Below are 25,110 nucleotides of genomic sequence, written 5' to 3' on the forward strand. Positions count from 1 at the left end.
CGGCGGCGGAAGGACCCGAGAGGTGACGGAAACACCCGAGGGGGGGACGGAAGGAGCCGAAGCGCCGCCGGGTTCGGTTCGGGCGGTCCCTCCGTTACCGGGGCAGGGGCGGATCAAGGGCTCCCGGGTCCTCCCCCGACGCTGCCGCGGGACAGGGTTCGGCTCCGGCCCCGTTCGCCTTCGGCCGAGCCGGAACTGGCGACCGAAGCGGTTCGGGACCGGGACAAGCGAGTCATGGTGGACGCGGCCACTGCCGGGAGGGGAGACACCGCGCTTTAACCCCGCCCACCGCCCCCGCCTCGGCCAATCGGCGCGCGTCTGTCCGCGCCTCAGCCAATCAGATGGCGAGGCGCCGCGGAGCTTGGCCCCGCCCAGCCGCTGCACCGTTCCATTCAACCCAGGAGGCGGGGGGGGGGTGCGACTTAATTAATCGCTAATTAAAGGGTTAATTAAGGCGCGGGGGAAGGTCGTTAGCCTCCGAACACTCCCCCCCACCGTTAATTAGCTCCGCGGTGATTCTGGTGAATGAAGTGCCCCCCCCCTTAATTAGTCCCAGTGAGGCTCCGAGGGTTAATGGGTTAATTAAGAGCTTTATTAAGCCGCGAGGTGGTTAATTAAGCGCCCTCCTAATTAATTAGAACCACCCCCAACACAATTAACCACAAGTCCTCCCCATTAACACACCGCTGGCGTGTTAATTCCTCTTTAATCACTAATTAACGTATTAATTAGCCCCTGAAACAACTAATTAAGCTCATCTCCTAATTAATTAGACCCTTATTAATTAGCCAAGCCCCTCACTTAGTTAATTAGACCCCCCCACATCATTAGTGACGTTAATTAGCACACCACAGCGGCCTTACTCATTAACTAAGGCTTTAATTAACCCCTGAAGCTACTAATTAAGCTCCTTCCCTAATTAACCAGACCCTTATTAATTAACCAAGTGTTTCTATTAATTAATTACTCCCCAACCAATGTCATTAACGGTGTTAATTAGCAACCCAAAGCAGCCCTAAGTCCACTTAACACCTAATGAACCATTTAGTTAGCACCAGGAGCAATTAGTTAAGCTCCTACCCAATTAATTAGACCCTTATTAATTAGCTGAGCCCGTCTCTTAATTAATTAGACCCCCACCCCCATTATTAACGATGTTAATTAGCACCCTACAGTGCATTAATGAGGTTAATAACCCCCCCCAAAGTGGTTCTAAGGCCATCTAATCATATATTAACCCTGCAATTAACCCCAAACCAACTAATTAAGCTCCTCCCTAATTGCCCACACCCCCTCCTTAATGAGCCCTTCGTTAATCGCACTAATTAAGGCCGCTAATTAGCTCATTAGCCAGTCACTGTAGCCCATCCCCTGCACAAAGTACTTGAAGGCCTTGGTCAGCTTGGCTGGCTGCAAGGGGGGGGGGGCGTGGCCACGTGACGTCACAGATGGGCGGGGCTTGGGCGTGGCCACCTCTTCTCTGTCAGGCCACGCCCACACCGTAAGCCACCCCCCCACATTCTTCCCCCCTTTACCTGGGTGAGTTGGGGTTGGCCGCCACGGTCTGCCATCTGGGGGGGGCAAAGGGGGCACTGGGAGTTACTGGGAGGGACTGGGAAGGGGGGGTTGGGGGTGACTGGGAGGAGCTGGGAGGGGGTTTGGGGGTTACTGGGAAGGACTGGGAGGAGCTGGGAGGGGGTTTGGGGTTACTGGGAAGGACTGGGAGGAGCTGGGAGGGAGTTTGGGATATACTGGGACGGGCTGGGAGGGACTGGGAGAGGGTTCGGGGTCACTGGGAGGGACTGGGAGGAGGTGGGAAAGGTTTTGGGGGTCACTGGGAGGAGCTGGGAGGGGAGCTGGGGGTGACTGGGAGCTACTGGGAGTCACTGGGAGACACTGGGGGGGGTTGGGGGTAACTGGGAGTCACTGGGACTCACTGAGAGATACTGGGAAAGGGTTTGGGGGTCACTGGGAGTTACTGGGAGACACTGTGAATGGATTTTGGGTAACTGGGAGTTACTGGGAGGGGGTTTGGGGGTTACTGGGAGTCACTGGGACGGGTTTGGGGGTCACTGGGAGGCACTGGGAGTGCCTGGCGTCAGAGATCAAAGGCCACCTTGAGGAAGGAAGTTTGGGTCGGGTCAAGCTTGACAATACACTCCACCTGGGGGGGGGGGGGAGGGGCAAAGGGGAGAGGGCGGGGCTTAACGGGGTAATGGAGGGGTCACAGCTCGTGGCCACGACCCCACCCCCCAACCCCACCCAAAACTCACCATGGCGTCCTCGTTGGGGGAGTTCTCACCAACCACCAAAAGCACAGGGCAGCTACAGGGGTCAGGGGGTCACCACGGGGTCACGGGGTAAACGGGAGGTCACGGGGTCACGGCGGGGTCACAGGGAGGTCACAGGTTCAGGGGGAGGTCGTGGGGTCACGTAAGGCCATGGGGCAAGGAGGGGTGAAAGGGGCAAAAGGAGCTCATGAGGGCTCACAGAGGGGTCATGGAGGGGTCACCGGGAGGTTACGGGGTCATGGCAGGGTCACGGGATCAAGGGGAGGTCGTGGGGTCCTGTAGGGTCATGGGTCATGGGGTCACGGTGGGGTCACAGAGGGGTCACCAGGTCAGGGAGAGGTCATGGGGTCACAGTAGTAAGTAGGTCCCCATCCAGTCTATCACCCAGCACGGTGTCACATTTGCAGCTCCTTTCCTGTGGGAGCTATCTTCATACCCACTCACTTGGACTGCTCAGCTCCCTTTCAAATAACACATGCCCCCTCTTAAATTATACCACAGCGTATGGGAGCTGTGGAGAGGCCAGGTGTGTTTAACCCCTTCCCAGCCGCAGGGATCTGAGGCTGCAGCGCAGCGGCGCCAGCAGCCTGCAGTGAGTCACCCCTGACCTCTGACTCCTCCCGTGACCCCCTTGTGACCCCCGGTGGCCCCAGGACCCCCCTTGACCCCTCCATGACCCATGACCCTTCATGACTTCCCGTACTCTCTGTGACCCCCATGACTCATCCAGGATCCCTTAGTGACCCCGATGACCCCTCCATGACCCTCCTTTTCCCCCTGTGACCCCATGACCCCTCCATGACCCCATGACCTTTCTGTGACCCCTCATGACCCCCCCACGCCTCCTGTGACCCCACACATCCCCTATGACCTCCCCTTGCCCATGTGACCCCTCTTTGCCCTATGACCCTATGTGACCCCATGACCTCTCCCTGACCCTGTGACCCCTCTGTGACCCCTCTGTGACCCCATGACCCTTCAATCACCACACATGATCCCTCTGTGACCCCTCCTTATTGTGTGATGCCCTCATAACCCCCCCATTGCCCCATGACCCTACATGACCCCACGACCTCCCCTTGATCCCGTGACCCTGCCATGACCCCGTGACCTCCAGGTGACCCCCTCCATGACCCCTCTGTGAGCCCTCATGACCTCCTTTTGCCCCTTTCACCCCTCCTTGCCCCATGGCCTTACGTGACCCCACGACCTCCCCCTGACCCTGTGACCTCCCTGTGACCCCGCCATGACCCCATGACCTCTCGTTTACCCTGTGACCCCGTGGTGACCCCCTGACCCGTCTAGCTGCCCCGTGCTTTTGGTGGTCGGTGAGAACTCCCCTGACAAGGATGCCATGGTGAGTTTTGGGTGGGGTTGGGGGGTGGGGTCATGGCCACGGGCTGTGACTCCTCCATTACCCCGTTAAGCCCCGCCCTCTCCCCTTTGCACCTCCCCCCCCAGGGGGAGTGTATTGTTAAGCTCGACCCGACCCAAACTTCCTTCCTCAAGGTGACCTTTGACCTCTGACCCCAGGCACTCCCAGTGCCTCCCAGTGACCCCCAAACCCGTCCCAGTGACTCCCAGTAACCCCCAAACCCCCTCCCAGTAACTCCCAGTTACCCAAAATCCATTCCCAATGACTCCCAGTAACTCCCAGTGACCCCCAAACCCCTTCCAGTGTCTCCCAGTGACTCCCAGTAACTCCCAGTAGCTCCCAGTCACCCCCAGCTCCCCTCCCAGCTCCTCCCAGTGACCCCCAAAACCTCTCCCACCTCCTCCCAGTCCCTCCCAGTGACCCCGAACCCTCTCCCAGTCCCTCCCAGCCCGTCCCAGTATATCCCAAACCCCCTCCCAGCTCCTCCCAGTCCTTCCCAGTAACCCCAAACCCCCTCCCAGCTCCTCCCAGTCCTTCCCAGTAACCCCCAAACCCCCTCCCAGCTCCTCCCAGAAACCCCAACCCCCCCTTCCCAGTCCCTCCCAGTAACTCCCAGTGCCCCCTTTGACCCCCCCAGATGGCAGACCGTGGCGGCCAACCCCAACTCACCCAGGTAAAGGGGGGAAGAATGTGGGGGGGTGGCTTACGGCGTGGGCGTGGCCTGACAGAGAACGGGGAGCGGCCACGCCCAAGCCCCGCCCATCTGTGACGTCACGTGGCCACGCCCCCCCTTGCAGCCAGCCAAGCTGACCAAGGCCTTCAAGTACTTTGTGCAGGGGATGGGCTACAGTGACTGGCTAATGAGCTAATTAGCGGCCTTAATTAGCGCGATTAACGAAGGGCTCGTTGAGGAGGGGGTTGGGGGCACTTCATTCACCAGAATCACCGCGGAGCTAATTAACGGTGGGGGGGAGTGTTCGGAGCCTAACGACCTTCCCCCGCGCCTTAATTAACCCTTTAATTAGCGATTAATTAAGTCGCACCCCCCCCCCCCCTTCCTGGGTTGAATGGAACGGTGCAGCGGCTGGGCGGGGCCAAGCTCCGCGGCGCCTCGCCATCTGATTGGCTGAGGCGCGGACAGACGCGCGCCGATTCGCCGAGGCGGGGGCGGTGGGCGGGGTTAAAGCGCGGTGTCTCCCCTCCCGGCAGTGGCCGCGTCCACCATGACTCGCTTGTCCCGGTCCCGAACCGCTTCGGTCGCCAGTTGCGGCTCGGCCGAAGGCGAACGGGGCCGGAGCCGAACCCTGTCCCGCGGCAGCGTCGGGGGAGCACCCGGGAGCCCTTGATCCGCCCCTGCCCCGGTAACGGAGGGACCGCCCGAACCGAACCCGGCGGCGCTTCGGCTCCTTCTGTCCCCCCCTCGGGTGTTTCCGTCACCTCTCGGGTGTTTCCGTCACCTCTCGGGTGTTTCCGTCACCTCTCGGATCGTTCCGCTGCCGCTTACGCGATCGGATCCTTCCGCCCAACGTCCGACGGCCGGATCTAGACGGGAGGGGCACTGGGAGTTACTGGGAGGGGGGTTGGCGGTAACTGAGAGTCACTGATAGGGGGTTTGGGAGGGACCGGGAGCGACTGGGAGGGTGTTTGGGGGTTACTGGGAGCGACTGGGAGGGGGTTTGAGGTTACTGGGAGCGACTGGGAGGGGGTTTGGGGTTACTGGGAGCGACTGGGAGGGGGTTTGGGGTTACTGGGAGGGACTGGGAGCGACTGGGAGGGGGTTTGGGGGTTACTGGGAGTCACTGGAGGGTATTTGGGGGTTACTGGGAGAGACTGAGAGGGGGTTGGGGGTTACTGGGAGTTACTGGGAGTCACTGGAGGGTGTATGGGGGTTACTGGGAGTTACTGGAAGTCACTGGGAGGGACTTGGAGGGGTTTGGGGGTTACTGGGAGTCACTGGAGGGTGTTTGGGGGTTACTGGGAGTCACTGGAGGGTGTTTGGGGGTTACTGGGAGCTACTGGGAGGGGGTTTGGGGGTAACTGAGAGTTACTGGTAGGTACTGGGAATTAGTGGGAAGGGGTCTGGAGCTTACTGGGAGCTACTGGGAAGAGGTTTGAGGTTACTGGGATTTACTGGGAGGGGTTTGGGGTCACTGGGAGTTACTGGGAGGGGGTTTGGGGTAACTGGGGGCTACTGGGAGGGAGTTTGGGGTAACTGGGAGCTACTGGGAGTTACTGGGAGGGGGTTTGGGGGTTACTGGTAGTTACTGGGAGGGGGTTTGGGGGTTACTGGGAGGGGCTTTGGAGGATCCTTCTCCCCCAGAGCCGGATCTAGATGTGCCCCAATGGGATCCCTCCGCCAACGAGGTTTGGCCCCTTTCCCCGCGGATCCTTCTGCCGCTCAATAAAAGCCGCCGCTCCAGTGTGTCAACTGTGTTGAACTGGGATGGACTGGGGAGACTCTTGCATCCAAACCCCACCAAACTGGAACTCTTACACACCAAGTTGCACCAAAACCTCACTTTTTCCTCTCGGAAATGCCTCAAAACCCCACTTTTCACCTCAAAACTCCACCCAAACCCCACTTTTCCCCTCAGAATTGCCCCAAATCCTCATTTTATCCCCCAAAATTGCCCCAAAACCTCACTTTTCCCCTCAAAACCCCACATTTCCTCTCAGAATTGCCCCAAAACCTCATTTATCCCTCAGAAATAGCCCAAAACCTCACTTTAACTCCCAAAACTTCACCCAAATCACACTTTTCCCCTCAGAATTGTCCCAAACCCTCATTTTATCCCCTCAAATTGCCCCAAAACCTCATTTTATCCCTCAGAAATAGCCCAAAACCTCACTTTTCCACTCAAAACTTTACCCAAATCACAATTTTCCCCTCAGAAATACCCCAAAACCCCACTTTTCCCCTCAAAACTCCACCAAAACCCCACTTTTCCCCTCAGAATTGCCCCAAACCCTCATTTTATCCCCCAAAATTGCCCCAAAACCTCACTTTTCCCCTCAAAACGTCACTCAAATCACACTTTTCCCCTCAGAAATACCCCAAAACCCCACTTTTCCCCTCAGAAATACTCCAAATCCTCACTTTTCACCTCAAAACTCCACCAAAACCCCACTTTTCCCCTCAGAATTGCCACAAACCCTCATTTTATCCCTCAGAAATACCCCAAAACCTCATTTTATCCCCCCAAATTGCCCCAAAACCTCACATTTCCCCTCAAAACTCCACTTTTCCCCTCAGAAATACCCCAACCCCCCACCTTTCCCCTCAAAACTTCTCCAAAACTCCACTTTTCCCCTCAGAATTGCTCCAAAACCTCACTTTTCACCTCAAAACTCCTCCAAAACCCCACTTTTCCCCTCAGAATTGCCACAAAAGCTCATTTTATCCCCCCAAATTGCCCCAAACCCCCACTTTTACCCTCAGAATGGATGTGCGGCCTACCCAGACTTTGACCTTTGGCACTGGGAGGCAACTGGGAGCGGCTCCTGCTCCTGAGCGCGGCCACAGGCGCTGATTGGACGGAGAGAGGAGGGCGCCGAGCGCCGATTGGTTGCTATAGGGGTGGAGTCTGCCCGGCAACGGGACTAAAGAGAGATGATTGGCTGAGAGGCGGAGCGGCGTGTGTTTGTGGGGGGGTAAGGGGAGGGAACTGGGATGAACTTGGGAGGGAACTGGGGAGGGACAGGGATGAGCTGAGAGGGACTGGGAGGGAACTGGGACGAACTGGGAGGGCACTGAGAGGGAACTGGGAGCAACTGGCATGAGCTGAGAGGGCACTGGGAGCAACTGGGAGGGACTGGGAGCAACTGGGAGGGAACTGGGAGCAACTGGGATGAGCTGGGAGGGCACTGAGAGGGAACTGGGACGAACTGGGAGGGAACTGGGAGCAACTGGGATGAGCTGGGAGGGCACTGAGAGGGAACTGGGAGCAACTGGGAGGGAACTGGGAGCAACTGGGATGAGCTGGGGGGGACTGAGGGGGCTGGGAGCAACTGGGAAGGAACTGGGGAGGAACTGGGAGGGAACTGGGAGCAACCGGAATGAGCTGAGAGGGCACTGGGAGGGAACTGGGATGAACTGGGAGGGAACTGAGGGGAACTGGAGGGCACTGGGAGGGGACTGGGATGAACTGGGAGGGAACTGAGGGGAACTGGAGGGAACTGGGAGCAACTGGGATGAACTGGGAGGGGACTGGGATGAACTGGGATCAATTGGGAGGGGACTGGGACAAATTGAAGGGAACTGGGAGGGACTGTGAAGGGGTTTTGGTTTTTTATCCCACTTTCAGCCATTTTTGACCCATTTTGACCCATTTTTGACCCATTTTGACCCATTTTTGACCCATTTATTGCATTATCCTCCAATTTTATCCCACTTTCAGCCATTTTTGACCCGTTTTTGACCCATTTTGACCCATTCCCCCCATTTTTGACCCATTTTTGACCCCATTTATTCCATTTTCCCCCATTTTTTACGTATTTTGACCCATTTTTGACCCATTTATTCCATTATCCTCCAATTTTATACCACTTTCACCCATTTTCGACCCATTTCCCCCCATTTTTGACCCATTTCCCTCCATTTTCAGCCATTTCTGACTCATTTTCGACCCATTTCCCCCCATTTATCCCAGTATCTCCCCGTTTTATCCCATTTTTTATGCATTTTGACCCATTTTTGACCCATTTATTCCATTATTCTCCCACTTTCAGCCATTTTTGACCCATTTTTGACCCATTTCGACCCATTTCCCCCCATTTTTGACCCCATTTATTCCATTTTCCCCCATTTTTTACCCATTTTGACCCATTTTTGACCCATTTATTCCATTATCCTCCAATTTTATCCCACTTTCAGCCATTTTTGACCCATTTCCCCCCATTTTCAGCCATTTTTGAGCCATTTCCCCCCATTTTGCCCCATTTCCACCCCATGTCCCCCAATTTCTGCCCCATTTCCCCCCATTTCCCTCCATTTTGACCCATTTTTGCCCCATTCCCGCCCCATTTTTGCCCCTCAGCCTGCCCCCTCCAGCGCCAGGTAGATCCCCACGGGACAGTGGTCGCTGCCCTGGGCCCGCTGCTCGATCCTGCTATCGCACAGATCCTTCCTGCCCCTCTGGGACCACAGGCAGTAATCCAGCCTCCAGCCCACGTTCCTGGCCCTGGCCCCGCTCAGGTAGGTCCAGAAGGTGAAGGCGTTGGGCAGCGAGGGGTTAAACACCCGGAAGCTGTCGAGGAAGCCCGTCCCCAGCAGCTCCCCGAACGCCTCCCTCTCCTCCCGCGTGAACCCGGGGCTCCTCTTGTTCCCCGACGGGTTCCTCAGGTCCAAGGGCTGGTGGGCGACGTTGAGGTCGCCGCAGATGGCGACCGGTTTGGACCGGTCCAGCTGGGACACGAAGGAGCGGAAGCACTCGTCCCAGGCCTCGCCCGGAGTTGGGCACGTAGACGCAGACGACGCGCAGGGCAGGGAACTCGGCCGTCAGCACGCGGCCCTCGGCGTCCAGCTCGGGGTCACCTGGCAAGGGGACACACAGACAGGGATAAAAAGGGGCTTTAGGGGCCCAAAAAGGGGCTCTAGAGGCCCAAAAAGTCACTTTAGTCCTCAAAAATCAACTTTAATGGCCTAAAAAGGCACTTTAGTGGCTCAGAAAGTCACTTTAGAGGCCTAAAAAGGGGCTTTAGAGGCCCAAAAAGTCACTTTAGAGGTCAAGAAGGGGATTTATTGGCTCAAAAAGGGGCCTGAGTGGCCCAAAAAGGGACTTTAGAGGCCTAAAAAGTCACTTTTGTACCTAAAAAGGGACTTTAGTAGCTCAAAAAGGGGCTTTAGTGGCCCAAAAAGTCACTTTAGTGGCCAAAAAGGGGCTTTAGAGGCCTAAAAAGTCACTTTAGAGGCTCAAAAAGTCACTTTAGAGGTCAACAATGGGGTCCAGTGGCCTAAAAATACACTTTAGTGGCTCAAAAAGTCACTTTAGTAGCCAAAAAGGTCCTTTAGTGGCCAAAAAAGTCACTTTAGGGGCCCAAAAAGGGGCTTTAGAGGTCAAAAAGGGGCTTTAGAGGTCAAAAAGGGGCTTTAGCAGCTCAAAAAGGGGGTTTAGAGGTCTAAAAAGTCACTTTCATAGCCAAAAGGGACTTTAATGGCCTAAAAAGACATTTAGAGGCCTAAAAAGGGGTTTTAGAGGCCGAAAAAGTCACTTTAGAGGTCAAGAAGGGGATTTATTGGCTCAAAAAGGGGCCTGAGTGGCCCAAAAAGGGACTTTAGAGGCCTAAAAAGTCACTTTTGTACCTAAAAAGGGACTCTAGTAGCTCAAAAAGGGGCTTTAGTGGCCCAAAAAGTCACTTTAGTGGCCAAAAAGGGGCTTTAGAGGCCTAAAAAGTCACTTTAGAGGCTCAAAAAGTCACTTTAGAGGTCAACAATGGGGTCCAGTGGCCTAAAAATACACTTTAGTGGCTCAAAAAGTCACTTTAGTAGCCAAAAAGGTCCTTTAGTGGCCAAAAAAGTCACTTTAGGGGCCCAAAAAGGGGCTTTAGAGGTCAAAAAGGGGCTTTAGCAGCTCAAAAAGGGGGTTTAGAGGTCTAAAAAGTCACTTTCATAGCCAAAAGGGACTTTAATGGCCTAAAAAGACATTTAGAGGCCTAAAAAGGGGCTTTACAGGCCTATAAAGTCACTTTAGAGGTCAAGAAGGGGCTTGAGAGACCCAAAAAGTCACTTTAGTGGCCAAAAAGTCCCTTTAGAGGCCCAAAAAGTCACTTTAGAGGTCAAAAATTCACTTGAGTGGCACAAAAATGGACTTTAGAGGCCTAAAAAGTCACTTTAGTAGCCAAAAAGTCATTTTAGAGGCCCAAAAAGTCACTTTAGTGACCCAAAAAGTCACTTTATTGGACAAAAAGGGGCTCTAGAGGCCTAAAAAGTCACTTTTGTAGCCAAAAAGTCACTGTAGTGTCCCAAAAGTCACTTTAGAGGCCTAAAAAGACACTTTAGTAGCTAAAAAGAGGGTTTAGAGGTCTAAAGAGTCACTTTAATGGCTCAAAAAGTCATTTTATTGCCCAAAAAGGGGCTTTAGAGGCCTAAAAAGTCACTTCAGAGGTCAAAAAGGGGCTTTAGAGGCTCAAAAGTGGACTTTAGAGGCCTAAAAAGTCACTTTAGTGGCCAAAAAGTCAATTTAGAGGCCCAAAAAGTCACTTTTTGGCCTAAAAAGTCATTTTACTGGCCTAAAGAGTCACTTTAGAGGCCTAAAAAGAGGCTTTAGAGGCCTAAAACGTCACTTTTGTGGCTTTAATGGCTCCTGAGGGCCCCAAATGGCCACTTAAAGCCTCAAAATGGCCACTTAAGGCCTAAAAATGGCTCCTAAAGGGCCCCAAATGGCCACTGAAGGGCCCCAAATGGCCACTTAAGGCCTCAAAATGGCTCCTGAGAGCTTCTGGTGGCCATTAAGAGCCCCAAATGGCCACTTAAGGCATCAAAATGGCTCCTGAGAGCCCCAAATGGCCACTTAAGTCCTGAAAATGGCCACTGAAGGCCCCAAATGGCCACTTAAGGCCTCAAAATGGCTACTTAAGGCCCCAAATGGCCACTTAAGGCCTCAAAATGCCTCCTGAGACACCCAAATGGCCACTTAAGGCCTCAAATGGCCACTTAAGGCCTCAAAATGGCTCCTGAAGGCCCCAAATGACCACTGAAGGCCTCAAAATGTCTCCCGCGAGCCTGTGGCGGCCACCCAGGGCCTGGAAACGGCCAGCAGCGCCCCAGCTTTGGCTACTCACCCATGCCATAGGTGACAGCCAGGGGTTTGGTCCTGCTGAGCAGCCCCACGCCGCTGTAGCTGGGCCAGTCGCTGGGGCTGTGCTGGTGAGGGAAGGCCCTGAGGCTCCGCAGCTCCTCTGGCACCGATTCGGCCCCACATTTGGTCTCCTGGAGGCAAAGGACGTCGGGGGCATCGGCCTGGACCCACTGGGGGTTGGGGAAAGGGAGGTTTTGGGGCGGTTTGAAGTGGTTTTGGGGCCGTTTTGAGCCCGTTTCAGGCGCCATGTTGAATCTCTTGGCGGGCGCCATTTCGTGGGGGGGTTTTGAGGCATTTTTGGGTCGTTCTGAGGCACTTTTGGGTCATTTTCTGAGTCATTTCTTTGGATCTGTGTTTAAGAGGTTTTTTTGGGTCATTTTGGGTCTTTTTGAGTGATTTTGAGTCACTTTATGTGTTTTTTTAGGGCCTTTTTGCATCCATTTCTGCTGCCATTTTGTGTCTCTGTGGGAAGTTTCTGAGGCATTTTTGGGTCATTCTGAGGCACTTTTGGGTCATTTTTTGAGTCATTTCTTTGGATCCATTTTTAAGAGATTTTTTTGGGTCATTTTGGGTCATTTTGAGTGATTTTGAGTCACTTTTAAGTGTTTTTTTAAGGCTTTTTGCATCCATTTCAGGCACCATTTTTAGGCCTTTGTTGGAGCCATTTTGAGGCATTTTGGGGTTATTTTGGGCCATTTTTGGCTCATTTTAAGTTCCATTCTTTAACCAATTTTTTAATCATTTTCAGTTTCATTTTCAGCTCCGTTTTGGGCTCATTTTGACCCATTTTAGCCTCATTTTGCCCAATTTTACCTCATTTCAGGCCGATTTTGGGCCCATTTTGAGCCTTTTTCATCCCATTTTTGGGTCAAAATCCCTCATTTTTGGCCCATTTTCATTCCCTTCCTTTGAACCAACTTCTCAACCACTTCAAGACCCATTTTCAACTCCATTTTGGGCTCATTTTGACCCATTTTGACCCATTTTGGCCTCATTTTGCCCAATTTTACCTCATTTCAGGCCCATTTCAGCCACCATTTTGAGCCTTTTTCACCCCATTTTTGGGTCAAAATCCCTCATTTTTGGCCCATTTTCATTCCCTTCCTTTGAACAAACTTCTCAACCACTTCAAGACCCATTTTTAGCTTCATTTTGGGCTAATTTTTACCCATTTTGGGCTCATTTTGGCCCATTTTGGCCTCATTTTGGCTCCATTTTGCCCCATTTTCCCTCATTTCAGCCGCCATTTTGTACCTTTTTCACCCCATTTTTGGGTCAAAATCCCCCCTTTTTGGGTCCTTTCCAGCCCCATTTCTCTGGGGCGCCCCAGTCTGGCCCAGTTTCAGCCCAGTTTAACCCACCTCCAGGCCTCCTTTCTTCACCCAGGCCCTGAGACCGTCCACGTTCCACGACGTCACCTTGAAGTTGAACCTTCGCCCGTCTTCCGTCGTGTCCCGGGGTGGGGGGGGGGGGACGTACAGGTCACTGGGAGAAACTGGGAGGCCACTGGAACTTACTGGGAGGGACTGGCAAGGGGGTTGGGGTGGTTTGGGGGGGGGTTGGGGTGGTTTGGGGTGGTTTTGGGGTGGTTTAAGGGAGATTTGGAGTGGTTTTGGGGCACTTGACGGTACTGGTGTGTACTGGGAGGGCAGTGGGAGTTACTGGGAGGGACTGGGAAGGGGGGTTGGGGTGGGTTTGGGGTGGTTCGGGGAGGTTTGGAGTGTTTTTGGGGTGGTTTAAGGGGCATTTGGGGTGGTTTTGGGGCACTTGATGGTATGGTTTGTACCTGGAGGGCACTGAGAGTTACTGGGAGCTACTGGGAGTTACTGGGAGGGGGATTGGGGTCACTGAGAGTCACTGGGAGTCACTGGGAGGGGGTTTGTGTGTCACTGGGAGCTACTGGGAGGAACTGGGAGGGGGTTTGGGGGTCACTGGGAGTCACTGGGAGCAACTGGGAGTCACTGGGAGGAGGTTTGAGGTCACTGGGAGTCAGTGGGAGCTACTGGGAGTCACTGAGAGGGGGTTTGAGGTCACTGGGAGTTACTGGGAGCTACTGGGAGGGGGTTTGTGGGTCACTGGGTGTTACTGGGAGTCACTGGGAGCTACTAGGAAAAACTGGGAGTTACTGGGAGAGGGGTTGTGGGTCACTGGGTGTTACTGGGAGCTACTGGGAGTCACTGCGAGTTACTGGGAGGGGGTTTGGGGTGGACTGGGAGCTACTGGGAGGGGCTTTGGGGTTACTGGAAGCTACTGAGAGGGGGTTCTGGGTTACTGAGAGTGACTGGGAGCTACTGGAAGGGACTGGGAGGTGGTTTGGGGGTAACTGGGAGTTACTGGGAGCCCCACCAGGCCCGTACTGGTCCGTACTGGTTTATACTGGCGCCTCTCACCCTCTATAAGTCTATAACTTAACCGACAACATGTGTCTTTTCAATGGGAGATGAGGAGAAAAAGAGTGTGGTATTGAAGAGAGCTCCCACAGGAAAGCAGCTGCAAATGTGACACCGTGCTGGCTGATAGACTGCATGGGGACCTACTTACTACTGTAGCTGGGGTCTGTCTTCCTGCTTTCTTGTAGCTCCCATACGCAGTGCTATAACTTCTACCGACAGCATATAATTTTTAATATGAGCTGAGCAGTCAAGGGGAGTTAGATTGGAGATACCTGCCACAGGAAAGCAGCTGCAAATGTGACACAGTGCTGGCTGATAGACTACATATGGACCTACTTACCACTGTAGTGTGGGTCTGTGTACCTGCTTTCTTGTAGTGCCTAGATGTAGTGGCGTAACATCTTCTCAAATCATATATTTTCAAAGGGAGCTGACGAGGCCAAGAGTGTGGGATATTTGATAACTCCCACAGGAAAACATCTGCAAATGGGACATAGTGTTGGCTGATAGTGTACAATGGGACCTACATATGACTGTAAGTGGGGTCTGCCTTCCTGCTTTCTTTTAGCTCCAATACACAGTGGTTTCACTTCTACCGACAGCATGCATTTTTTCAATGGGAGTTGAGCAATCCAAGTGCGTGGGATGGGAGATAGCTCTCACAGGAAAGCAGCTGCAAATGTGACACAGTGCTGGCTTATAGACTACGTAGGGACCTACTTACTACTTTAGTTTTTGTCTGTGTACCTGCTTTCTTGTAGTGCCCAGACGCAGTGGCGTAACTTCTACCGGCAGCCTGTATTTTTTCAATGGGAGTCGATCAGGCCAAGTGCATGGTGTTGGAGATAACTCCCCTAGGAAAGCAATGTCAAAGGTGGTAAAGTGCTGACTGATAGGCTACATGGGTGTTGATGGATCTGCAGCTTATCTACACAGGAATACAGATTAGAAGGCACTTCTTTTTTATGCAGTGCTGGGAAAACAGTGGGATAGCTCCTCCATAAATGCTTCCTTGTTTGTTATCATTTTCAGGGTTTTAAGACAGCTCAAACAAAAAAATCACATTTGCTAACACAAGCATGCATAAAATTTTCATTTTTCTAATTTAGCCCTTCACAGTGATTGGTTCCCAAGAAACACAAAATTTCCCAAATCACAGTGATTGGTCAAAAAAATATCATTCCCTTTGTTTTAGTTACAACTAAGGTAACAGCCAAAGTAACCGAACAAATACATTTACCAGGGTCTTGTAGTTAAGGTAACAGCTAAGGTAACTGTTGGGACCTGGGCTGTAATGAATGGTATGCAGTCTATCAGAAACAGAGAAAGTTAGCAGTTTGTCTTTGAATTGCCTTCTACAGCAAAAAAGCACAGAAAGGAATGTCTATGTGATAGCAAGCTTGAGCATGGGGAAAACCGAAACAGCAGATTGTAACAGAAACAAGGTCAAAGCAAGAAGATAGGACAGATGGGAATTACTGCATCAGTATTGGAAAGAACAGCTATACAGAGCCTGCTCCAGTTAGCAAAAAGGACTGAAACTATGCTACTGGAGGATGACTTTGGAGCCCTACTAGTGTGGTGTCAGCGCAAGGAGTTATTAAGTAAACCCGACCAGCTCTATGATCTGGGAATTTGGGATCAAATTGGTCACACATTTTGGAACTCTGTAACAAATGGGAACAAAGACAGTGTTAAACTTTCATCTACAAGGAAAATTGTGAGACGCATGATAGAAGAAATGCAGGGGGAAGCTCAGTTAAGTGCAGTTGTAGTACGTGCTATCCAATCAGCAGGGGAAGAAAAGGAGGGAGTGACTTGAAAAATTGATCCCCAGCTTGCTAGAGCCCCCCTCTTCCTACCCAATCAGTAAAAGTGAAAGAGAATCCTGGGGAGGAGAGAAAATAGAGCCTGGACCCTCGGTACCCACTGATGTAAACGATGCTCCTGTAACAACTCCTGAGCAGAATGCAACAAAGGTGCCAGGAGTGAGGGTGTCGCCCACCGCTCCGTTCCCACCTTATTCTACCCCAGTGGGTCCTGCACCACTAGATCTGCACAAGTACCACTCCCCATGGATGTGGACGAGGAGGTGCAACCCGGCCCATCACAACTTTATCCATCCATAAATAACCTTGACTTACAAAAACAACTTCAAGATCAAGAAAAATCAATGACAGACCTATTGATACAAATGCAGGATCTTGATAAGTGATCCAATAAAAAATCGGTTAGAGAGGCGTTAGACGCTACGCCGAAGCCGAAAGAGACAGATAAGGGGACGGGCAAGCTCCTGCAGGAAGTATTAAAGAAACTGGAGTGACTAGAAACCATGGAGACACAGCCCGTCGCCGCTGACAGCCAGCCCGGTGCCGCCCATCGCTGAGCGGGGCGCGCTGCGAGGGGAAAAAAAAGAACAAAAAATGAAAAAAAAAGTACACAAGAGTTTTTACAAAGTCAAGGAGACGAAAAGGACCCGGCGCAGCCCAGCAGACACAGAGCGAGCCCGACCCCCGCCGAGACCAGCAGCAGCCACGTTTGCCAGGCCCGGCACGAAGTGAACCAGACCCCCCGCCCCTTCCATCCGCCGCCGCCGCCGCCGCCGCGCAGCCGCCCGTTAAGTTTCTCCGGAGCGTCCCCCCCACCCTGTGGATCGACACCATCGGTCCCAGCCCTCACGGACCGCTGGGCTCGTCCTTTCCATCCTCAGTCCATTGCCTCAACGACTGTAAAAACTGATGGTTGTAATGTCATGCATTTTGCTGTAAATGTGATGATGAATAGTGGTTTTCTCATGTTGAAACTTTCTAAGGTGTTTTAGATGTCACGAATAGACCGTGGAAGAACAGAACATTTTGGCATTGAGCAGGCAGTGATATAAAAAAAAAAAAGAGATTGTAAAAGGTTTCTAAAAACTGATTTGTGTTTTGGACTCATCGGTGCATTGGTAAGGGTAATGGCAAAGTTGACAACTGGGATTTGATCATTTCATGGTTAACAACAATGACAACAGAGCCACAGGAGTTAGAATTATTGGGATATATAAAGATAGATTTTTACAAAAAATCCCCATTTTAGACAGAATGGGGATCCCATCCTGTGTGTGTGAAAGTATCTGCTTCATTAGCTATGCAAATTAGGATGCTGGCTTAACAAACTAATCAAACCGCAATAACATTAGAAGGCTTGATTAGTGATGTCAGTAGTATTAGACATGCAACTTTGCCAAATAGAGCTGCTATAGATTTTTTGCTTTTAGCTCATGGTCATGGTTGTGAGGATTTTGAAGGCATGTGTTGTATGAATTTGTCAGATCATTTGGACTTGATCTATGCTAGTATCCAGCAGTTGAAAGATAGTGTTTTCAAACTTCAAGAAGATGATGGAGGTTTTTTGAGAAACGGTTGACAGATTTATTTGGAACAATCCCTAGATGGCACCAAGGATTGATTAAGAAAAGCCTACACATCTTAGTTGTGATTGTGGTGGTTTTGCTTGTTAGCTGGCTTTTGCTTCAGTGTATTAAGAGCATTGCTTGAGGGGGAGATGTTGGGGCCTGGGCTATAATGAATGTTATGCAGTCAGTCAGAAACAAAGAAAGTCTGCAGTTTGTCTTTGAATTGCCTTCTACAGCAAAAAAGCACAGAAAGGAATGTCTATGTGATAGCAAGCTTGAGCAAGGGGAAATCCGAAACAGCAGATTGTAACAGAAACAAGGTCAAAGCAAGAAGATAGGACAGAACATTAAACTAAGCATTGTTAGAAGACTGAATAGAGCATTCAGTTTATCATTGTATGATTGACTGTACTTGACTAATAAATGGTAACATATGTAACTAACAATAATATAAAGTTAACTAAATGTAAGGTAAGCATAACCATAGTGTGAGAGAAAACTAACTGAAGGCCGAACAGATGGGATGATATTTTAGACACAATAAGGCTGATGTTTTAAGCACAATAAGGATGGTGTTTTTACACAGTGAGGTTGGTGTTTAAGTTGTTACCAAAATGAAACTTTGAGGCCTTATGCATAGTGTGTGATGCTTAGTATTAACTATTTGCCATATATTGTAGCACGTACACAGCATTTGGAAAAGGTATAGAAGTGATGATGATGTGACAATAAATTGGAGCTGATGCACATCAGATTGGCGTCTGGTCACTCCCGTTTCACGCAACAAAGAACCCCTGCACAAAGAAAAAGAAACCCTGCAGAACAGGCTGCCCAGAGGGCTTGTGGAGTCTCCTTCCTTGGAGAACTTTAGCACAAGCCTGGACATGTTCTTGTGCGACCTGATCTAGGTGAACTGAATTCTGGGGGAGGGGGTTGCTCTAGATGATCTCTAATGGTCCATTCCAACCCCTACCACTCTAGGATTCTATGATGTCACACAGTCTAGATGCAGTACCCAGATGTGCTGTGATGTCACAGAGCACTGTTGCAGCATCCAGAGGTGATGTGACGTTATAGAGCACTGTTGCCATGCCCACGTCTGCTGTGATGCCACAGTCTCGTTTCAGTGCCCAGATACTATGTGAAATCTCAGAGCACTGTGTGTCCAGTGCTCAGACGTCCTGTGATAGAGCAGTACTGCAGTACCCAGATATGCTGTCATGTCACACAGCTCTGCTGCAAAGTCCAGATGTGCTGTTGCGTTACACAGTCCTGTTGCACTGTGCACATGTGCTGTGATGTCACAGAGCACTGTTGCAGTCCCTAGTACTAGGACGTCACAGAACCCCACGGCAGTGTCTGGATGTGATGTGATGTCAAACACCTTTGTCGCAGTGCCCAGATTTTCTGTGATGTCCTACAGCCCCGTTCCAGTGCCTAGATATGCTATGATGTCACAGAGCAGTGTAGCACTGCCCAGATCTGCTGTGATGCGACACACATCACACGTCCTCTGCAATGCCCACATGTACTGCTATGTCACACAGACCTGTTGTATATGTCTAGATGTTCTCTGATTTCACACACTGCCTTGCAATGCCCTGATGTGTTGTAATGTCACAAAGCCAGATTTACATCCCCTTTGCACTTCCCAGATGTGATGTCACAGAGAACTGTTTCAGCACTCAGAAGTGCTGTGGTGTCACAGAGTCTCACTGCAATGCCCAAATGCCTTGGATGTCACACATTTCAGTGCCCATGGGTCCTGTGATTTTACAGGAAACTGTTGCAGTGCTTACATGTGCTTTGATGTCACAGAGCCCTGTTACAGTGCCCAGATGTGCTGTCATTTCAAACAGCCCTGCTGCAAAGCCCAGATGGGCTCTGGTGTTACACAGTCCTGTTGTACTGCACACATGTGCTGTGATGTCACAGAGCACTGTAGCTGTGTGCAGTTTTGATACGATGTTATAGAGCACTGTTGCAGTGCCCAGATATGCTGTCATGTCACACAGCCCTGCTGCAAAGCCCAGATGTGCTGTTGTGTTACACAGTCCTGTTGCACTGCACATGTGCCATGATGTCACAGAGCACTGCTGCAGCGTCCAGAGTTGATGTGATGTTATAGAGCACTGTTACTGTGCCCACGTCTGCTGTGATGTCACAGAGCACTGTAGCAGTGCCCAGATGAGCTGTGATGTCACACAGTCTCTCTGCAATTCCCACATGTGCTGCAATGTCACTGAGCCCCGTTGCAGTTCCCACATGTGCTGTGATGGCACACAGCCCTGATTGACGTGTGCGCAGCGGCCAATCAGAGGCGGCGGCGCCTCAGGGCACAGAGGGAAGGTGAGGCCAGGGAGCCCAACATGGCAACAGGGGAAGAAAGGAGAGGAAGGAGGAGAGGTCACTGGTGAGGGATCAAACTGAGGCCTCCTGCAGAGCTGGCCTCTGCAGCACCCTCCCCGCTGCTCTCCCCACTGTTCTGTTACAGCCAGTGTGTGTCTGTGGGAAATGATTTGTGCCCAGTGTGTGAACCTAAAAGGTTTGAAGCCCCTCTGGTGTGATGTGTGTGAGGGAATCAGTGTCCAGGACGTTTGAAGCCCCTCTGGTGTGATGTGTGTGAGGAAATCAGTGTCCAGGGTGTTTGAAGCCCCTCTGGTGTGATGTGTGTGAGGGAATCAGTGTCCAGGGTGTTTGAAGCCCCTCTGGTGTGATGTGTGTGAGGGAATCAGTGTCCAGGGTGTTTGAAGCCCCTCTGGTGTGATGTGTGTGAGGAAATCAGTGTTCAGGGTCAGGAAAAATGTGGGTAATGTGTGTCAATATTCCCCAATATTTGTTCAAGGTCAAAGCTTGAGTTGATGGTGACATGCCATCGAGAGTTGTTCAGTCCAGAGAGAAGAAGGGATTTGGCAGGAATGTGCCATAAACCCTATAGCCTGAAAAAATCAGCCTGGCCTCAAGTTAGCTTGAATTGGGGTGATCCTAAAGAGACAGATAGAATGGGTCAAAGGATGGTTAGAAACTGATAGAAGAGATGGAAGTTGTCAAAGAGATAAGAGCCAATGGAACTAGAGTACAGAAATGTAGGCAGGGGCAGGAGGAACAGCCCAGCAGCTGCGGGGGAAGATTGCAACAGGCCTTGTGAATGCGTGGGGAACAAATCTCCAGGGTTTTCATCATGAACTGGCAGCAAGTGTGTGTGTAGGGGCCTCAGACTCTCTCATCTCCATTGAGTGAGGTTGTTGCAAATGTGCTGGGGCAGAAAAACTTCTCTACACCAAGTCAGATCAGCAGAGACATCCTTTATGTGACGATGCGCCGGGGACACGGGATGGTTCCCAAAGAGGCTGGAAGCTCCTCGCTTCTGCTGCCATCGGTGCAGGGAGGGAAGGCCCGTGCAGGAAAAAGCCCCCGTGATCCCTTGTGCCCTGCAGCGCTGCTCCTGAGGGCCACCCCCTGCGACTCCTGGAGGGCCGCCGGCCCGGCGCTGTGGTAGTTTGAGCCTGGCTGGATGCCAGGTGCCCACCACACCGCTTTATCCCCCACCTCCTCAGCAAGCCAGGGAAGGGGAGGAAATAAGATGGGAATCTCGTGGGTTGAGATAAAAGCAGTTTAATAAAGAAGCAGCAAAGCCGCGTGCGGGAAGCAAAGCAGAAGCAGATAAAGCTGTTCCTCTCCACTTCCCATCAGCAGCGATGTCCGGCCACCTCCCGAGAAGCAGGGCTGCGGTACGCGTAGCGGTTGCTTTGGGAAGGCCAGAAACGCATCTCGCCTCCCCTTCCTGCTCCTCTCCCCCAGTTTATATTCCTGAGCTGACGTCATATGGTATGGAATATCTCCTTGGTCAGCCTGGGTCAGCTGTCCTGGCCATAGTCCCTCCCAAGATCATGCCCACTCACAGCTATTGGTGAAGGTGGGGGAAGGAATGCTGGAGGGACAGCCCTGATGTTGTGCAAGCGGTAGTCATTGATATCAACAGTAAGCACAGCACTGCAGGAGCTGCTGTGGAAAATCACTACCGTCCCAGACCCACTACAGCTCTTGCACTGAAGCCAGAAGTCATTGTTTCCTCTGTGCCATGAAGGTTTCAAGGGTGCTGGCTACTTCCTTCAGTGCTAGACTGAGAACTCTCTGTCTTGGGAGAAGAAGCCTTCTCCCTTGCTATGGTTTACTTCTTCAGTGGGAGACTTTGGTTCAGGACTCTGCAGCAGTCCACAGCTGTGGCTCACTAAGCCTTCCTTAGACATTGCTAGCTTGTAATTGAGCATACTCACCTGCTTCTCTGGGGAGGCTTCAAACTAATGGCATGGAAGGAGGAGCTGCTACTGCTGGACTCTGCAGCTTTTTGACAGCAGTCAGAGCAAAAAGAATCTCCTATGAGCACAGGGTGGCTTTTGACAAAAGAAACCCAGCACAATGGAGCACAGGTCTCCTGTTGGCCTGATGACAAACCACAATGGCAACCACAAACTCCTAGAGCAGAGGAGGTGGGAAGGGACCTCCACAGACTGTAGCCCAACCCTCCTGCTCAAAGCAAGGCCAACTACAGCAGGTTGCCCAGGGCCATGTCCAGCCAGGTCTCAAACCTCTCCAAAGAGATGACTCCAAAGCCTCGCTCAGCAACTCGCCTCCTTTTTGTCCCTGCACTTTCTTTTGTTCAACCACAGCAGCGAAACGTTCTGTTGAGACCAAATATCCCGTGTTTCAGTTTCTACCTGACACCTTTTCTGTCACTTGGCAGCACTGAGAAGAGCCAGGCTCTGTCTTCTTAATATGAAGCCCAGGATAAGTACTTGCTAAAGGAGGAGCCAAGACTTGGTAAACACAGGCAGCTTTTGTAGAGCAGAGCGTTCTCAGAGAGGAAGCTGACACCTGAGAAGGGAAATGCTGTGATGCAGAGGCACTTATCTGAGTCCTTGACCAACTCCTGAACTCCAGGGAGCACCTGGACAAAAGTCCTCACATCCACTACAAACCAGTGGCTAGAAAATACCTGCAACTCAACTCATACAATACTTACCCAGCATAAATCCATGGTACATGGAAAGAAAGGATCAGCTGTGCCAGAGAAATCTTGTACCTTCTGAAATGCTCAACTGAGCACCAAAGGAAGGGCAAAAAATCCCCATCCACTACAAACTTACAGCTGGAATATAGCTGGGACTAAACCAATGAGATACTTACCCAGTGTAAGTCCATGGTATGGAAAGGAAATGGTGCCACTGGAAAGGATCAGCAGTGCCAGAGAAATCTGGTACCTTAAATGTTCAACTTTTATCCCAGCCTGAGCTTTTAAAACAGGCAAAAACTGATGAGAAGAGTGTGTGGGTGATGAGGCACTTCACTCACAGAACAAATCCTCCTCACACAGTACATTTCCCTTCCCTGGCTGCTTGGCTGAAGATCCTGTCATTGTTCCAGACCCACCATCAAGCCAGGCTTCAACAATGACTCCCAAACCAAAGGGATGGAGGTTGTCAGTTAATAGACTCCAACGAACTGCAGTGATGGCCAGTTTTTCTGGGGAGGAAGCCCAGCTCTCTCCAATCAACACCATGTTTCTTCATCTCACTTCTCACAGGTCAGGTGCAATGAAAGAGACGCCAAAAAACTTCCTTCACATCTTTTCTATCCCTAAGCAGCACAAGCAGATGAGGAGAGCTGCCATGCAGATGGGTATGCACATTGCTAGCAGAGCTGCTTTGGCTTGGTGCATTCCAGATGGTGAAAGTCAGATGACAGTGATCAAGGAATATTCCAAAGCAAAAGAGAAAGCAGGGATACACTCAGATCTCATCTCCTGGTTAAGAGGCACATTCCTCCCAGCTGCTGACTCATGCCATGTGGTCTCTGCCATCGGGCAGGATCTCAAACACAGCAAAAGAAGCTTGGTAAGAGCCCAGGATGTGAAAGGGAGTGGTGGAAGTCAGAGCAGACACAGTTATGCCAGGCTGCAAGGTGCTGCATGCCACCAAGCAGGTGGGCAGGCTCTGAATGGGAGATCCAGCTGGGCTTGCTTCCCTTTGCAGCCTGCTCCCCTGCCAGCAGCAAGCATGGGAGCTCTCCAGCAAGACTCAGCCCAGCAAGTCTTGGGCCCAAAGCATCTGCAGCTGAGAGCAACACCACCAGATGCCCCTGGAACATGAAGGCTTCCAGCATGGCCAAGAGACCATCACCATCCAAAAGCAATGAGGAGGTTTGACAGAGAAGAGAGAAAACATTGCCCAGCACACAGTTTTGCTGCAGATGATTTTAGGATGGAGGCCAGAAAGTGCAAAATGCACAAGAGTGTTCTCCAGGCTGGAGAAGAGGCTGGAGGTGCAAGAGCAGCAGGCAAGAAACCAAAATGGGCCAGAGGAGCCCTGGCAAGGGGCTGTGCTCAATGCCACAGCAGATGAGAAGCAAGCCCTGAGGATGGCCCACGAGAAGTGTATAGAAAGCTTCCTCCCCCTGGATGTGGGCACCAGGGCCACTGTATTGGAGCAGCAGATGTAGGTACTTGCCAAAAAATGGCTCAAAGGAGCTAAAGGCTATGCTCAGTGCTGCAGAAGAAGGCAAAAAAAACCCCAGGGACACTTGCTAGTCCACCTTGGGGAAAAAAAGCCTTCCTCCTGTCAGCTGGAGGGCACGAGAGGCTGCCTTGGTGGTGCACGACAGCGGGCAGTAGCCCAGCCCAAAGGGACCAAAGGAGCCCTGACACTTAAGCAGTCATGCTCAATGCTGCAGAGTAAGGCAAAAAAACCCTGGGGACCTGTGCCAATGTGCCCCAGGGGAAAATTCCTTCCTGACCCCAGTGCTGGCAATCGGCTCCTCCCTGAGCATGTGAGCAGACCTGCCTCCTGGTCCCACGGGCTGCTCATGCCTCTCATGAGATGCACAAGCCCTCTTCTCCCTCAAGCTGCAGCCATCTCTGGGGCTTCCCAGAGTGGCCAAATGCCCCAGGCCTGATCGACCTTGGGGACAAGACCCACAGTGGGTGCTCCAAACCATCAGGACCTCTGGAGCTCTGCAATGCCCCTCCAGAAGGCAGTCCTGTGTTCTGGCTCCTGCTCTGCAGCTGAAGATTTCTTGTCCCTCAGATGAGCTTGGAAAGTGGCCTAGCCAGGAGCTGCTGCTGCTGCAGAGGAGAACCTCCAGCTGCTGGCTTGCCTTCCTCCCTCAGCCCCATCAAGAGCTTCCTCTCAGATGGCTGCCCAGGCCAGATCTGGCAGCAGGACCTGGGAGGACCCCCCTTTTATACTCTCCTGGGCACTGTGATGTCATCATTCTCAGCTGACACCACTGCTGTTAGGGGACACATTCGTTGCCAGGTGCTGGCACTGTGGTGTCATCATTCTCAGGTGATATCATTGCTCCTGGGTGATGACACTGTGACATCATCATTGCCAGGTGACTGTTGCCTTTCAAGTGAATGTGAGAATTCCTTCAGATGTGAAGAGCATCAGCTCAGCTACTGACAGATTCCCTTATTTCACTCCCATTCTTTCTGTGACTCTGTGTGTTGCTGTGAAGTACACACACAGCATTCCAGCTGCAAACATGAGGCTGTCACTGATGTCACAGAGCTCCACAAACAGTGGCCTGGGCCTGGTCAAGTGGATTTCACACCTGGCCAAGAACTAGGCATGTTCTCTTTTTGGTTAGGTCATTTGTAGAACAATTCCCGTTCAATCTGGTGATAACAAGCCGCTAAATCTTCTCTCCCAGATGAGTCTGCAGTATGTTAAACATCAACTGGTTCATGGTTTGGTTTCTCTTACCTCCCACCAAACGTGCAGCATACCAGGCTGAGCCATGGCAGGTACAGCTCCTGCAGTGTTGCCTTTCTTTAAAGACCAGCCCACCTGCTGTGGCT

The 25,110-nt window shown here is 51.8% G+C and overlaps 2 protein-coding genes and 1 pseudogene across 2 annotated transcripts; 1 reads left to right on the forward strand and 2 right to left on the reverse strand.

Moving 5' to 3' along the window:
* On the reverse strand, positions 1 to 2,531 carry LOC133629557 (protein NDRG2-like). The gene is made up of 6 exons (XM_062020195.1): positions 2,524 to 2,531; positions 2,274 to 2,325; positions 2,117 to 2,164; positions 1,536 to 1,571; positions 1,359 to 1,410; positions 1 to 250 (listed from the first exon to the last, which is right to left on the reverse strand). The coding sequence occupies exons 1-6, from the start codon at positions 2,529 to 2,531 to the stop codon at positions 114 to 116; spliced, it is 333 nt and encodes a 110-aa protein (XP_061876179.1). The 3' UTR covers positions 1 to 113.
* Positions 2,532 to 2,584: 53 nt separating this feature from the next.
* On the forward strand, positions 2,585 to 5,012 carry LOC133629558 (protein NDRG2-like). Its single transcript, XM_062020196.1, has 7 exons — positions 2,585 to 2,595; positions 2,839 to 2,883; positions 3,597 to 3,648; positions 3,753 to 3,800; positions 4,304 to 4,339; positions 4,464 to 4,515; positions 4,876 to 5,012. The coding sequence occupies exons 1-7, from the start codon at positions 2,585 to 2,587 to the stop codon at positions 5,010 to 5,012; spliced, it is 381 nt and encodes a 126-aa protein (XP_061876180.1).
* Positions 5,013 to 8,698: 3,686 nt separating this feature from the next.
* Positions 8,699 to 16,235, reverse strand: LOC133629559 (DNA-(apurinic or apyrimidinic site) endonuclease-like; annotated as a pseudogene).
* Between the last annotated feature and the right edge of the window lie 8,875 nt (positions 16,236 to 25,110).

This window comes from Colius striatus, unplaced genomic scaffold (genome assembly GCF_028858725.1).
Source record: "Colius striatus isolate bColStr4 unplaced genomic scaffold, bColStr4.1.hap1 scaffold_68, whole genome shotgun sequence".
Lineage (NCBI taxonomy): Eukaryota > Metazoa > Chordata > Aves > Coliiformes > Coliidae > Colius > Colius striatus.

Bases quoted from the DNA above. Each gene is read 5' to 3' on its own strand.
- LOC133629557 (XM_062020195.1), bottom strand. The intron at 1,572-2,116 runs GTGGCCTTTGAT...TGCCCCCCCCAG, and splicing joins CCCAAACTTCCTTCCTCAAG to ATGGCAGACCGTGGCGGCCA. The intron at 1,411-1,535 runs GTAAAGGGGGGA...CCCCCCTTGCAG, and splicing joins GCCAACCCCAACTCACCCAG to CCAGCCAAGCTGACCAAGGC.
- LOC133629558 (XM_062020196.1), top strand. The intron at 3,801-4,303 runs GTGACCTTTGAC...TGACCCCCCCAG, and splicing joins CCCAAACTTCCTTCCTCAAG to ATGGCAGACCGTGGCGGCCA. The intron at 4,340-4,463 runs GTAAAGGGGGGA...CCCCCCTTGCAG, and splicing joins GCCAACCCCAACTCACCCAG to CCAGCCAAGCTGACCAAGGC.